A 15,557-nucleotide genomic window follows, 5' to 3' on the forward strand; every position below is an offset into this window, starting at 1 on the left:
GGGTTTTCCTCTCCTGAAACAATAAAGAATGAAAAATAAAGATGCAAGATATGCTAGCAAAATTAGAACTCCTTACCGCCAAGTTCGGCGTCTCATAAATTCCATAATTCGATTGGAAAATCGGATTCTATAATTATTGTTATCCTGCTCAGCACCTTCTCTTCGTTTTGAAGAAACAATAAGCACTGTTAGCAATATAATAACTGATATTGTATATTATCTTTTGGTGTCTCTAACAACTGCTCCAGAGAAAAAGCCATATCAAACAGGGAATTCTCGCGTGAGAACAGATTGGTAACTTGTAGTCAAGGGGAAACTAGTGTATTTCGAATAGCAGGATAGTAATTAAACGAAAATTTCTTACTAACTGAAGTTTTTTTTTTTCAATCATTGTTTTAATGCGTGTTCCAGCTGAAGGGTTTTGTGATTTTTAAAATATATGCTAGGAACTTTTGACGATAAAGTTAACAGAAGTCTACTGTATTATTTGGCCACAATTAAGTAGAGTATTTTGCTAATAATATATAATACATAATCTACATGTGTGTAATTTCTAAAAAATAAATTCCAGAAGCCATTAGAACTTGCAGTTGGTTTCTTCTTAATACCTATTTTGTTTAGACCTAAACGACTGTATTTATTCTGAAGACTGACTCACGATAGCTATTGTTATTCTCACGACCTCTGATCTAGGAAAGCATCGTACACACTTTAATGACAATTGTGTTTGTTTATAGAATATTGTACAAAATTGATTTTCATTGAGGAAGATTTATGTTAGGCAGCTTGCGTGGTTACATCCTGCTGTGGTTTGGTATGGCAAATATCAGGTCTTCAATTTGCGTCCTCATGACGAAGTGTATGATTTGCCTTTACCAACTAAGGCTATATCGACGGCTGCATAATTGCTCAACGCATTCATGTTAGCGAATGGTCATATATTGTCAGTTTGTGCTTGGCAAACCTTTGGGCAATGTCGACAGCTTTTTCATTATCATACAGGAACTCTTACGGAAACAGCTTGTCGGTAGGTCTGCGTGTAGTAGCTAGATTATTTAGCTTTTAATTATTTTACTTGCGTCGGATGTTTCATCGACCACGAGGTCTTTTATTTATTATTATTATTATTATTATTTGTTATAAGTAGTGGAAATACTATCACGCATTGACGGCACTGCTTGTATACAAATCCGATAATATTCTAAACAAAAAGTGTACCAGTCATAACTATTACATGTTACTTTAGCGTATATTAAGATGTTCTGCTGTGAATAACGGTAAACATACAATGATTATCTAATTATACATTACATTTGACCCGCATTTTGTATGACGTTATAGTTTAAAACTTCTACTAAATCAATAGGCTATCTTTTTTTATTGTTATGTCGATAGTATCTCTAATTGCGAGGATGTCCAGAATGCAAAATGCAAGAGTATAGAAGCAACGACAGTAACATGTTGAGCCTTCCTACGGAGTCAACCACCCATAACAGCTATAGGATCCAAAACTCTTGAACTACTTCCCAAGCTCACTCCTGGATTTCAACTGCCGGCTGTGGTTGTAGAGTGCGAATAGAATGAGTGTCTGCAGCCAGGCGATATCAGCTAGATCCCCAAGTAAGCGAACCCCACTGTACTTTGCACGTAGACTTCCGTGCTGTGGGAGAGCGCCGTTCCACTGCATCGAACGCTGAAGACAGAGTAAGTTGGGGTTTGTGTCAGTTGGTCCTATTGTGCCTCGAACGCTACCACTCGTCTAAAAGATAGAAATGAGGCAGGCGTAAGAGATCATTTAAGGCCCTTCTTTCCCGCCGCCTCAACCTCTGTTCGTCTTTACGGAACCCTTTTACCTTCTCCACCATTCTCCCGCCCCCTATATACTGAAAGCCCTGGAGTGGTCTTAGTCCCTATTAAAGTCAACACATCATTCGCTTCACTCTTCATTGTTATCATCGTTATTACCATCACCAATAGGGGCTGCTCGGCTACTCCTACTGCGCGAGCAGTCCTTTTTGTTTTTCGTTCGTTTCTGCTTGCTGTCTGTTCCATATACCACCCAGAGGTCGCTTAGCGCCTGCGGAAAAAGGTAGGCTCAGAGCGCCTAAGCGTTTCAAGCCTACGAGCAAAGAGTACAGTACTACTGACACCGGCCCTGCAGTCGGTTGAACTAACGGCCCCTGCTGGGCTGGCAGCAGGCCCCAAGGAGCTGCTATCTCAGAAAGCTCGAGATGACAAAGCGTCCCCCGGAGAGCATTTTATTGCTGGCTCACCTTATTAAGCGCCAGCATTCAGCAGTCCGGTCGGTCATCATCGGTCATCTTATGTAGACAGAGTTATTTCTGTCTTCACGGTCAGCGAAATGTTGTTCTCTTGATCGAGAGGATAGCTAGGATCGACAGTCATGTGTGAAATCGTACAACCGATCAAATGTGGCGGAGAAAGACTGAGATTGAGTGTGGACTAGAGGATCTATTGAAGGCTGGCTTGGATGTAATTAGAGAAATGAAATAACATATAATATATCATTTGGCCACTACGACGCTGAACGATCCTTCATAACCCTAGTAAAAGGCTTTCAAACAATTTTTCGCTTGTTAAAATTTAAAAATTACAGCTGACGAGACCGTGCAAACCATACATACACACGAAACCTTACCTTTAACGTTAGCGGAGATGCGGGTGTTGTATATTAGTAAGGAGATAGTCGAGATTTTGTTGGATAAGTATACACAACCTAACTGTTTACAATAATTAATTTTCACTATCTACAACTGTCTACGACACAGGTGCATATGGCATACATGATATAGTAAAATCCGGCCGTTTGTACATAATGCAAGTCAGCATGACGCTAAAGCTTGGGACTAAAATTGGCCGAGGTTACTTGACATCGATGATAATATCATACCGAAGTCGATGTCAGAAGTCCTAACAAAAGGATGCAAAATGTCATCCGACCTACAGACATTCTGCAGGGACCGTTCCGCACACTAGTTAACGGGAGGGATCCCGGATCTAAGGAGAGCACGCAATAGGACACGCCGCTAATGCATGAGGGCAAGGAAAAGTTATAGATGGTACTGGGACATGACAAAGATTCCAAACTGTCACAAAGTCGGACATAGAGGAAAGACAGTCAGGAAAGAAGGGGTTTTGTGAAAAAGTGGAAATCGACGTGTGAGAAGCGTCTCGCAAGATCATCATGAAGAAAATTCAAAAGTCACAACCGATGGTTCTAAAAAAGCTGCTAAGGAGATGAAGAGGAGGTTGTTTCCTAGCCACTCAAGCCTTGCCGAACGACGAAGGTTTTCCTCCAGAAGAAACCTGATGTCTTCTGAAATTTGGTACTCCTTAGAATGTAGAAGGACGATGCTGTCCCTCACAGGGCAAGAGGACTTCTTATTGACCAAGGTTCTGGTGATTAATCTATGTCTTAGATACAATTAGAAAGGCCCTAGAAGCGGTCATCATTAGACAGCATAGCTCGAGGAGAAGAACTATATTCGAACACTCAATATAGCTTTCGAAAAAAGTGGTCCATTGAAATGGCCGTCGAAAAAATTTTGGAAGAAGTGAAAACACAGGGCGGTAGAAAGCAGCGGTCGAAACAAGTGTGCATAATGGTCCTTCTAGAGGCGCACAATGCTTTCAACTCAGTAAGTTGGCAGAACGTTCTAGTTACTATTAAAACAGAAAAGATCTCCTCGTAACTTCAAAGGCTAATTGCCTCCTATGTTAACGAAAGAGCTAAAAACATGATAATAGACGTGTCTTAAGGATCTATACTAGAATCGCCACAACAGAAAATGCTCTACGGTAACTTTTTGGAACTTATCCGGCTAGGAGCATACAAACAATTGTATGTGTAAATGGTCTTGCCATAATCGTCTTAGTGGGAAAAAGATACTTTGATTAAGAACGATTTTAGAAAATACGAGCTATTTTAGAAAAAATCAGCGATTGATAAAAAAAAAACACATCCTATGATTGGCCTCCGAAAAAAGCGATAGAGCTAAAGCGTAGCAGGACAAATCTTCGGAAAAGCAAGGATCGCTATCTGTAACAGTGGGCCGCGATTCCTGCAGGACTAGCTGTATAACATAAAAAAGAAACCCAACCTGCACAATGTGCGACAGCTGGCAGGGTGATCAATGTAACGCATACGATCATATCATGCCCAGTTTCCAAGCACACATACGGGGATTCGCCGACGCCTATAACGGGATCGGTAGCTTAGCTGGTAGATCGCATAGTCGAAAATGAACAGAGGTGGAAAAATCTGGGGGTTCAAATGATAGTTTGCCTCCATGTCATCGAAGTAATGTGCAAATGATCTCCCCCCAGTGAAAATGGGGAAGGGAGGAAAACGACTGAGGTTAAGTGGACGCGAGCCCCACATTGGCTGGGAAATACTAAAGTTGCGAAGTCCGAACGTAGTGCATCGAGCAACGTACAGTCTCTCCTCTGGCAAAGATAATTGCTGTGAAGTTTTTATCGAGTATCAAAATTATTACATTAGTAGGCGGCACAATTAACTTCGTTAAAATTGTATTGCTATATATTTAAACTATTGAAAAAACTTCAATTCACCGACAAAGTGGTGCGTGCCTTTTTCGGTTATGCTTCCCATATGCTTAACTAATTAGTATTTGCAATATGCCATATATGAGATAATCGTATACTGTATCTAAGAAGTAAAAAATAGAAACCCGATCGAAGTTTTGTTACGTTCGTAATTGTTTTTTACTATTTATAAATTGATTTGGTTAACTTAGCAGAATTCAATGTCAAGTCGATTGGGAGTTTTGTTTATTTCACCGTGGCTTATGGGTAATCACCGTTGAATCATGTTAATCGCTTTCGTTAAACATATACTTTGGAGCCAAGTTACGTGCAGGGGAAAGCTAAGGAAAACTCGAAAGTCTGCGATGCATAAACATTAAATCGAGATCTTCCGGGGTGATTTAGCTCAGTAAGCTGTTTTACAGGAGACGATTGTTGTGGCTTCAAGCGCGGCCTTCTAGATTCGGAATGTAGCCGCCCTGAGCAAATAAATGACTATAGTGAATTAGGGGAATATTTGAAAGGAAGACGTAACAATCGGTCGGTGGGTTAATTTAATGAGACTGACTTTATACAAATTGAACAGGCTTCATCTGAATATGGGAAGCTGCCTTTCTGCTTAGCATTTAGCCTGGGGTTGCATTTACTCAAAGCGGAGCGATCCTGAGCTTAGAGCGTTGCAGGACAATAACCATTTAATGTCTTAGAGATTGACCCTTTTTTTTCTGCAGTATATTAAGCTGAAAACATAGGGAATAAAAAAGAAATGTTCCGATTGTGAAGTTTCGTAGGACAAGGAAAAAATAATTAAAATAAAAATGTCTGCATTAACCCTGCTTCGTGAACCATTTATAGTAATTATACCTTACATCATAATTTTGTGAGAGCATCGACCTGCTCAAAAGTACCCGTTCTTTTTGTGAAATGTGGCTCTCCCGTAGTATCGAACCGGCGGATCTAAATGTGCTAAGCAATCAGAGCATAATGTTTTGTGCTAGACTTGACGAAACTAAGAAATTAAACTAGAGTAATATTTACGTTAAGACTCGGTAACTGAAGCACAATATGCACATTGGCGTCTTTCAATAAAAGTCGTTTGTTCACAACCCCGTTAGATGAATGTCGTTTACTGCTATTTGCTCTAAGAGTAAACAGTGAATCATCAGTATTGCTACATATTATGACATAGAAACGCTGGTCGACTAAGCCAAACGCAAAAATCTGTAGTACGGTTTAGAATTTGGTATTAGCATTTATGATCCCTTATGAAATTTCTATCTTAGTACCTGCAACTGTTGTCTTTCGTCCAGTTCATTTGGAGCTTGATGGAAGAAAAATCAATTTATTAGCCTATTTGTCGGGAAATTACGTTGGTACTGCCTAAACGTATCTCCAACACTCAAGTCCTAATCAGCTCTACAATGAGCACGTGGAGGACTATGGCCTCCCTAGAGATATTATCGTTCCTGCTAAATTGGCGGTGCAGCCTACACTACAGGAGAAAGTAAACAGCTCTCCAGGATCTTTTGTGAAGCTTAAAGGACGTGAAAACCCGTTGAATGTTTTTAAGGAAAACGTTGTAATGAACAAGACCAAGTGGCGGGTAGATCCACTAGCCGCAGGACGGGAGTGAATGGGTGTGTTTAAGAGCTGCTCTCTTCAGTATCGTACGGCACTGGATGTATCCAATATTGCAAACAGGTTTTAGGACTTGAAACAGAACGTATGTGGCATAGACTTGAAAATAAGGCAATCTACCTTGGGAATCTGTATAAGCCTCATGAAAATCGACGTAAACGTGTGATTACGCTGCTGGTAAACGGCACGTGACCCCATATAAAATCAAAGATCCGAAGCTAATATATATATATATATATACGCGCAGAATCTAGGTGACTAGAAGCCAGCTCAAATACTTCAACTTCAGCTCAAACTGGTAGATATAATCATACGAATACAAAAAGTGATTACAGTAAGATCCTAGGCGAGAAGTGCCTTTTGTTTATTCTAGAATACCCAAAATCGTGATTTTGGCCCCCTGAGGAAAATTTTGTAATACCGTTGTATAATTTGATTCCGGCTAATTACAAGCTCACCTAATTAGATCAGTTGATGTACATTAGCAAATGACAAAGGGAATGCAACGGTAGCGACAGATCCACGTTGAAAAATTATCATACCTTTATCTTTTTTTTTTTTTTTTTTTTTTTTAACTGTCACTCCTAAACGATTCTACTTTAGATCAGCGGCTTCTCAGAATTTCGTTCGCCCATTTAGCTTCAAAGGCAGAACGTTTGCAATTGAAGGTATCGTCGTTTTGTTTGATACCTTTGTCCTTAACTTTCCTTCGTAGTAACTGAAACACGGTTACGGGTAAAGGCACTATGCCAAATTAACACGCCATAACGGACATTTTTGGTACACACATCAAATTATTCATCATCACAGACCCATGCCCAGAAATGTTTCCTTGTACAGCAGTTTAATTCTGTACTATCCACAAGGGAACACGCTATGTCAAATATAATACGAAAAATGTATTAAAAGATCTAAGCACTGTTGATGTGCACATATATGACACGATATGGACATAATATTTTGGCGATAACCTAATATTAGGAAAGTTCGACTCGAAACCATCTGTATAGTCCGCCGCACGGCATAATTGAAGACGTGTCTGAAGTTAAGCGTAGCTCTTCTGGCTTGGCTAAAAGCTCTGAGGAAAAGGACACAATCGCAGAATACTGTTTACATTTCGAAGAGAAGTTAAATTTCGTATACTTATATATGCCTTCATATATAAGTACTAAGCATTTCAGTGTAGCGTCCTATTACCTCACATAATTTGTTTCCAAAGTACATATCCTACATTGCTTATCGTCCTCGGACGCAAGCCACTGGCCCATATACGATCAACCGCGGCCAAATTTTCAATTTTGGTCATACTGCCGTCAGCGTATTACAGTTCGTTTCGAGCTACTTCGCTTCTCTACCAAACGCCTCAGGCACCGCGAGCGCTTACTGGTCCGTGAAGAGAAATGACATTCCGTCAGTCTCGAGAGACCCAAGACCCTTAGACCCAATGCAAGACCTCGGGGATAAAAGGCAGCCCTCTCGGTTTCCTGTTATCGATACTCGACCGCTTGGTGTGTCTACACACACTTCGTAGGAAGATGCCAACCGCCAAGATGTCTCCCTGTAGAAAGATGCTTCCGCATCTCTAATTAAAAATTATCGGCTTCAGTCGGACGGCGTTAAACACGAAGTCAAAGGCTTGCACACACAGTACAGGTAGGTAAAACTGAAATCGAACAAAAGCAATATATATATTACTGAACAATGTAAATACACACAGTAATTTATCGGAAAAAAGTTTATCTATTTTATCTATACGAAATAAGCTAAAAACGAATAGTACTGCAAAACATAACAAATTCTAATCGCTTGTTGTTTGTTGAAACATGCGCACTTGTTTCACTTAGATAATACAAAAATGAATCGTCATAGTTACGAACGAAAACCGTACGCTTATAATAGACTAAATCCAATGGTCGGTTTAACAGCACTTTACATTTCAGTGACTGTTATTATACATAGGGGTATATATATCTATCGTTTCCTCACAAGTGTTGCGTAGAGACTGGTTGGTCTTGGGTTTGTCGTTGGCTAGCCATGAGTGGTTATTATACTTATAGCTATTCTATCCTATTTCCTATATGATGCATATTGCTTAAGCAATCGATTTCATCACTATTTCCAATTACGATGACTCAATTGCAGACGGCACAATTTCGAATACGCGTGTAGACATATTCAATAGTCCTACAATTATTTGGCCGCTTGAAGACGATAGCCTTCTCTGTTAACGCCCGCACCGAAATACAGAGATCCCGCGTTTCAGGTAATCAATAAATAAAGCAGATAAGTATGCTTTTCTTTGTCTCTATAATGTTATTAGGACGCAGGAAAATATCACACGGTGGTGGCCATCCTCGTTATCTAGCGAAGGCCTGTCGTAGCTATAGCCTTCGATAACTAACGAGACTAGATAATACGGCCTATCGTATCCACAAATTTCAGAAGATGACGCGTCATCGGCAACGATAGTAGACAACAGATCAACACTCTATATATGTATGTATATATTCTGATAGTGAGTTTTATAGAAATGTCATTATAGGGACTACTGATTATCCTCTCAGAGATTTTTTTGAAGGGTAGCGAATCGTATTTATAGAGCGACGTAATGTACGTCATTGTGTCTTCGATTTGGAACAAGAAGCATACACTGACACACGGATATCTTTGGACATTTCTTTCCGACAAAACACCTCAAGAGCTGTTATCTGATTTTTAGTTGAAACATATATGAATAATGGCTCCTACTTTAACTAGCTGTTCATTTATTATGTTTGATTATACGTGCAATTATAACGAAATCATTAACTAGCAAAACAAATAAACAAGCGCGTTCCGCTTTCCTGACCAGGCAGAAGTCATCTTTTAAAACGTTGCAGCGAAAAGGGGGCAAAGAAACTCTGGCAGTCCTTCATAAAAAAAAGAATTAAAAACACTAACGATGTTTGTACATGATATCCCAACACAATCAGCTTTCTGGCGTTATCGTCGAGATGCTGGGCCTTATTCTTCCTAGAAGTAAAATAAAAGGCTAGCTATGACAGGCAGCAATCCGCAGAAAGAGTCATAGGAACCAGGGGTATGGAACAATACGAGAATCGTGGCTTCATTTCAACCGTATCGTTTATTCTAATTGCAACTTTTAACTCGCTATTGCTCACCGCAGAGACGACCCTTGTCTAGATTTGGCTTTAGAGGGAAACTAGCGAACGTGATAGAAAAAGTTTTGTAAAGGTCGACTCGGTTCATGCTGCGAGAACAGGCAGTTGCACTCGCATCCCATGTTTGACCCTAATAAGATTTACTTTTGTATGGGTACACATGTTGAGCTTAAGGTGAAACACTACTGATAAGTGGTATCGTTCTTGAGCGAAGTTCAGATGATGATTTTTGATCTGCGCGCGTCCTCGACGTCTTTTACTGCTTTGCCATCATTCCACCGTGGAGTTCATTTGCAGCGTGGATATAGCGCCATAAACTGAGAAAGCTTTGTCCGTTACCCTTCAGACGGGTAAACAACGACAACTACCGTTAGCTTTTACTTACTCCTATTCACTCTTAGTGGCTGATGTGGTCTGCCAACGTTCTAATCGCTACAGAAACCCGGACACATTTCGAATTTTTTGCGCGCAAACGAAGCAGTCGAAAGTTGTGATTGATTTATATACCAAAGTTTCATGAAAAAATCAATTATTGCGGGTGATTAACTATCTACTAACCAGCAAGCGAGTAAGAGACATTCGCATTGCTTGACGAACACACGTGCAACATTTAGTGTGAACTCTTGCTACATCACTATTTCTATCGCACTAATAACGGCCTGTACCCCTCCGGGGAAACGGGGGGTGCCCCATGCAGTGGAAGAGATTTCCATGCGCACCCTCAAGGTAGCAATAATTAAAAACCTTTTTTTGTCGTCGTCTTACGTGCTAAAGCCCCTTTAGCCACAACTACAATTGTTCATTCTTCTTTATTGCAGCCACTTGTACTTAACTCCTTTTTTTTTCTGCGCTCGATTTATCCAATGCTGTATTCCTCTCTGTGTAGTGGTGCTTTCGACTTTTCCCCAATTATCCCTTATTTGAATCGTCGTCGTTTTGTTTTGTGCTTACTTCGATGATGGGGGAGAAGAAAATAACAAGGCGAGAAACTTTGCGTCTCTTCAGACCGGCCATTATTCTAAGCTAGTAGAACTTTACCAACGTAAGTTCCGAGTGGATACAAAGAGGTAATAGCGGAAAGAGTCTAATATAGGATATTATAAAACTCGCGTAAAAAAGAAAGAAAAGCTGCGTTTTCCTTAATAGGTCGTATTCTGTTTTCATGAATTGCAAAATAACATACCCGTTCGCATATCAGTTGTACATCGTAGACATTTTGTTTAGCACGTTTAGGAATCTGGCGGTTTGGAAAAGGAATCCAATCGCTGACGCCAGCCTCCACAAGAGGATCCAACTGCAAAGCTAATATTAGGCTACGACGAGATTTCGCTGACACCTTGCCTTCGCTAACAAATTTGGATTTTTCGAATATGGGAAACTCTCAGATATCTTGCGTATTGGCAACAAAAAGAAATACCCGTAAATTGCCTGTTGAAGGATCATTTCGCGAGACCTATTTCAACAAAGCGACGTCCTAGGAATAACTGGATAATTGACACTTCGAAAACGTATCCAGCTAGCGATATAGAACTTAATCGAGACATAGACGCCACGATAGAGGCGACATCCTTTAGTCAAAAATTCAATGCTAATAAAACAGAGTTCAGCTCCTTATTCTTCTATAATAGCGTTTCTTATTTTGCACCTACAGAATGCACTTGGGCACCTCATCAACACCAAAAAAAGACTAGTATGTTTCATCTGTATACACTCAACCATTAAATCAAAACTGTCACTTTCTCTCAAATGGTATGATAGGAAGTTATCCGCTCCCCGGATAAAAGCTACCTAGGAGGAAAGTTACTAATCTATTCAATTCAGCCCTGGTTGACAGACTCATCGTCTGGTATTCAGTAACGGCCGGTTCTTCAAATCTGATTTGAATATTACCGCTATAACCTAGCTTTCGTTATGCTGCTTCGGAGCCGAGCGGACGAGAGCAGTGTTGTAGTCGAAACGTACTATAATAAGGGCCGATTCTGTTCTTCCGCTGCTTCACAAATAACGGTCTAATCATATGTTGCATACATATACGCTATATATTTAAGCTTTTTTGAAGGCGTCCCATTGCAGTCGTAGGGCTTTCCTCGTACGACCGTTGAGTAACGAATAGAAGTGATGAAGAAAACGAAAGGAAAGGTTAGTGCCGGTAACGCGTAGATTTGAACTCATGCCTTGTTGGCCCGCCGCTGCGCAGCCCATCCAAGTCGTAAGTGAAACACGACCTGATTTACGACATAGGCGCTCCTAGCTGGAAAAAATAGGACTTAGCTCAGCAGCAGAGACTGGGCGAGCAGCGAAATGAAAGTACCGAATTTCAGAGATCATCTCATATTTGCCCGTTTCCGTCGGAGCCGGCTGTGGCCAAGGCGGGGGCACTAGTGGCGTAATTCAAGAAGAGGCTAAAAACGGGGAGGTCAAGGCACTAAAAGGAAATAAACGTATGGAAAAACTTATGGCGGCAACGGCCAGCCGCCAGTGAAAGGAGTAGCGAGACCAGAGCTGTTTACTAACTGAAGAGAAGCATGAAAAGAGCGAACCAGTAAGAATGCAATGAAGAATAGCGAAGACAAAGATAGTGACGTAAAAAGTTAGAAAATTTAAACTACGGTGAAAAACCTAGAGGGATACCACATAGCATAGAGGTGTCTTGCCATGAACGGCACAGGGACGTTCTAAAGTAGAGCGGTCTATGTAACAGCGTAGGTTATGACTATGATCATATAGTTTGACCTGCTATTTTTAGACCGACAAATTCAACTGTCTGTAAGTGTGAGAAACTGCTTCTTGAAGCCCGGTCTGCTCGTGAATCCTACGAAGTTGGAATATGGCGTTTGAATTGCTCAATGCAAAGAAGCCGATTGTATGACAAAAAAAAAAAAAAAAAAAAAGGGTTGGTTGGACAAAATACTACGTTTTTGAGGTAACACGAGATCCTCAGAGTCGTATATCGCCATATATGCTTTTCTATTAGTTGGGTATAGATTTGCTTCATGCACAATCATCTTCATGATAACATATCGTTAAAACTAAAGCTGCCATCTTTTTTTCCACGCCAAGCAAAGTTGTATTATTGCTCCGTTTGATTACCTTAATATTCTTACACCTATTGCGAATCGCAGCTGTGATCGGAGTGAACAAAAATAGCATTGAACCAAAGAGTCACCACGAATGTATGTAAAATACGCACCTTCTACGCACGATACAGGTTAGGAACAAATAGTATCAGAAGAGCTTCTATTTAGACGGGATAGTGTTTTAACTTAGAACTTGCTACTGCTACTGCTGCTGCTGCTGCTGTAATTCTAAGTTTTTAGAGTAGATCCAGTATCCACTATTGCTTCAATCGAAATTAGTTTCTCCCTAAATAGTGTGTAGTCCGCTATCAAACATTTGATATTCAGTATTACTATAGCGGTCGAGAGAGCGCACTGCATTACGGATACTGATCTGACATGTTACTGAGATGTCTCAACAAAGATGTCTAAATACAGAAGCCGTTGCAGCATATGCGTATAAGTACGTACATTCAGCAGGCACGTGCAAGCAGCGATACGATTCGTGTCCATTGAATGACGCTTCAAGGAATGTCCAGCTCGAAGAATGGATCATTGAGCGAAGAAACGCATTCGGCGTTAAGGTCAGATGAATCAATTCAGAACGAGAGCTAGCACGTGCCCGTTGTATGGTGTTTCCGCTGCTATATCCGGTCAATACATCCCTGTCTGTAATATTCCCATTCGATGAGAACACTTAGTAGGTAGGCCTAAACGGGGGGGAATAGTCTTGCGTGTTATACACATCGAGCAGAACTACGTGGAAAATGTGTATTTCTTGAGAGGCGATACAGGCGATAAAGGTAAGTTATTACCGACGTAACCTTGACAGATGTTCTAAGTTTAACAATTGCTATGAAATTATCTACTAGAGTTCAATATCACCAAATAAGTACATCGTAGACACGAGCTTCGAGCACGGTTTACAATTCTGTTTAGTTCCCATGCGCCACCGTGACATAAACCTTTCGATTGGGACGCGAATCATTGCGTGTTAGTTGAACCATTAAGCGTTTAGGTAAATGATAGTTTTTCAAACGACGAGAAGGCATTCGTGCTGTTGCTTATCCGGTAGGCGTACGTTATACGTACGAGGCTTGGATAGAGCTTTCTGCTTCTCCAATATAAATTAGCTAAACTGCGAAGAGTGCAATACAGCGCACCGATATGGCCTTACTGTCGATCCTGATGACAGGTGGTTACAGTCATAAGCCGCCTCTTTCATTATGGATCCTTCATTTTCAATATGTGCTTCATATAATGAATCAACCTGTTTCTAAAGACACAGACACGGTGCACCTTTATAATGATTTTTTTTCACGTCATAAAAACCTGCCAGGAAGTGCGACAGAGCTGAGGTCAGACTACTAGAACTTGAGAGATCTATGAAAATGTCTTTGAAGACCCATTTCTGACGACTGAAGAGTTTAAAACTGCCTCAACTTTAAGGTCCATCACTAAACTTATTTCAAATGACAATACAATTACTCCTGATTCAATCGATGCGTAGCCTGACTATCCTCTCTGCCACATTTTTAGTACATTGTTTGCCACTACATAAACCGAGCCAAAATTTCATTCTCAGCCTGCATAGACTGCTTAAGAAATACACCGTGGCGTTCACTGGCAATTTCGTATTAACATAACAATGTACGTAATAGCGAACTCATCCCCATGATGCATCTGCTTACCGTCTGCTTGCCATAGGGTAGTACTGGTCGACAGACACCAGAGCGGGAACCAGGCGACGGCCACATAGACATGCGACATACGCCAAGTTTTGCCATCTTGCACCGTGTACTTGCCATCTTGTACCGTCACTATATGCCTTGTGACGCGCGCGCCCCCAAAAAATCGCATTGCTCCCCCCCTGTTGCTTGACTTCTATTACAAGAGAGGGGCAACTTAGCTCGTTCCATAGCGCTACGGTTGCACTACATCGTTAGGGATCATGAAGCGTTCGTGGCGGCTGCAATTTGGTATTCTGTTGTAGCTTGACGAGATGGCAAACCTGTTTGCCCTTCATGCAGCCTAAAAGCTTATCGGCACCCATCGGTTACATGGGTTTTTCTGCAGGCCTGAAACATACGAACTTCTCGCAAGTAAAAGGTTAGCCTGAATCGTCGTTGACAATGTAGCTGCCTGTAAATAGATAGCTGTTAGGCTAAGTCTTGATGTGACGTGATGCAGTCTAAGGAGGGTAAGCTACGTTGCGAGCTCTAGATTGTTCGCGGGCTGAACTTTTTGACCTCTTCCGCGTATCTCCGAAAATAATAAAGAATATTTATACAATGTCGTTGCACACACGCCTCAGAGGAGCCACATAACACTGATGCTCTTGAATATCCATAAAAAGCTAGTCAAATTCAAGGATTCGTTATTTTAAAAAAATTATCGTATCGAACTAGATAGTTGTTTCCTTTGGCTATCATTAAACGTTTGTACAAAGCTACCTACTAGTGCCATCATATTTCAGATTAGGTTGAATATCAGTAATTAATTTGTCAGCGCAAAGATTAATTATTATATACATATTCAAATGCCTAATTTATAAAATACAGTTGTATTCCTAGAAATTTTCACATTTTTTTTCCCTTAAAAATGTTATCCATCTCTTCTGTTTAACTTGCTTTGACAGATGTTATAGTCCACTACTACGATTCGAAAACTTTACGTTACTGTTGAAAAAAAGTGGATTACCTAAAAGCCCTCATCGACGCAATCCTGTTACGCATACATAGTTGTACATGTCATGAAGCAATAAAATAACAATGAAGGCTTCTTTGTCTTCGATATCACATTTTGATATCATGTAGCGAATAAATTTGGCTTGTATACGCCTATGGGCCTCGACGAGCTGCCGTGATTGAGGACGTTAGACTTCATAGATATACGTACATTTTCTTAAAATGATTTCAAGTGAACTATTAGGGAATGATGATAGTATTATAAATAAGCTTGTTTTTATGAGGTTTAGTATAATACTAGGACCTTTGCTAACTTTTACACGGGACTAACTTTTCCATTAAATGTATACTGATATCTATTTCTTCTTCAGGGACATTGGGACACGTTACTTATCATAAATTGCTTCTTAGATATACATTAGGGTAATCGTACAATTTAATATCGTAAG

The 15,557-nt window shown here is 40.5% G+C and overlaps 1 protein-coding gene across 2 annotated transcripts; it reads right to left on the reverse strand.

The window, feature by feature from the left end:
• Window positions 1-6,562: 6,562 nt before the first annotated feature.
• Window positions 6,563-14,869, reverse strand: LOC111254091 (uncharacterized). 2 transcript variants are annotated; one of them, XM_022814595.2, is made up of 3 exons: window positions 14,113-14,866; window positions 12,893-13,090; window positions 6,563-7,867 (listed from the first exon to the last, which is right to left on the reverse strand). In XM_022814595.2, exons 1-3 carry the CDS (start codon window positions 14,279-14,281, stop codon window positions 7,833-7,835), a joined length of 402 nt encoding a protein of 133 aa, XP_022670330.1. In that variant the 5' UTR covers window positions 14,282-14,866; the 3' UTR covers window positions 6,563-7,832. The 2 variants fall into 2 exon arrangements, 1 of the variants encoding a protein (XP_022670330.1); XR_002674928.2 differs by lacking the exon at window positions 12,893-13,090 and having other exon boundaries at window positions 14,113-14,869.
• Between the last annotated feature and the right edge of the window lie 688 nt (window positions 14,870-15,557).

The sequence above is a fragment of the Varroa destructor genome, unplaced genomic scaffold, assembly GCF_002443255.2.
Source record: "Varroa destructor unplaced genomic scaffold, Vdes_3.0 BEIS01000007.1, whole genome shotgun sequence".
Classification (NCBI taxonomy): domain Eukaryota; kingdom Metazoa; phylum Arthropoda; class Arachnida; order Mesostigmata; family Varroidae; genus Varroa; species Varroa destructor.

What these genes read in the sequence shown, in the direction of transcription:
- LOC111254091 (XM_022814595.2), bottom strand. Translation starts at nt 14,281, where the DNA reads ATGCGATTTTTTGGGGGCGCGCGCGTCACAAGGCATATAGTGACGGTA. An exon ending in TACCCTATGGCAAGCAGACG is followed by an intron (nt 13,091 to 14,112) that starts GTAAGCAGATGC and finishes GGAATATTACAG; the next exon opens with ACAGGGATGTATTGACCGGA. An exon ending in CTTGCACGTGCCTGCTGAAT is followed by an intron (nt 7,868 to 12,892) that starts GTACGTACTTAT and finishes GTTCGATTTCAG; the next exon opens with TTTTACCTACCTGTACTGTG.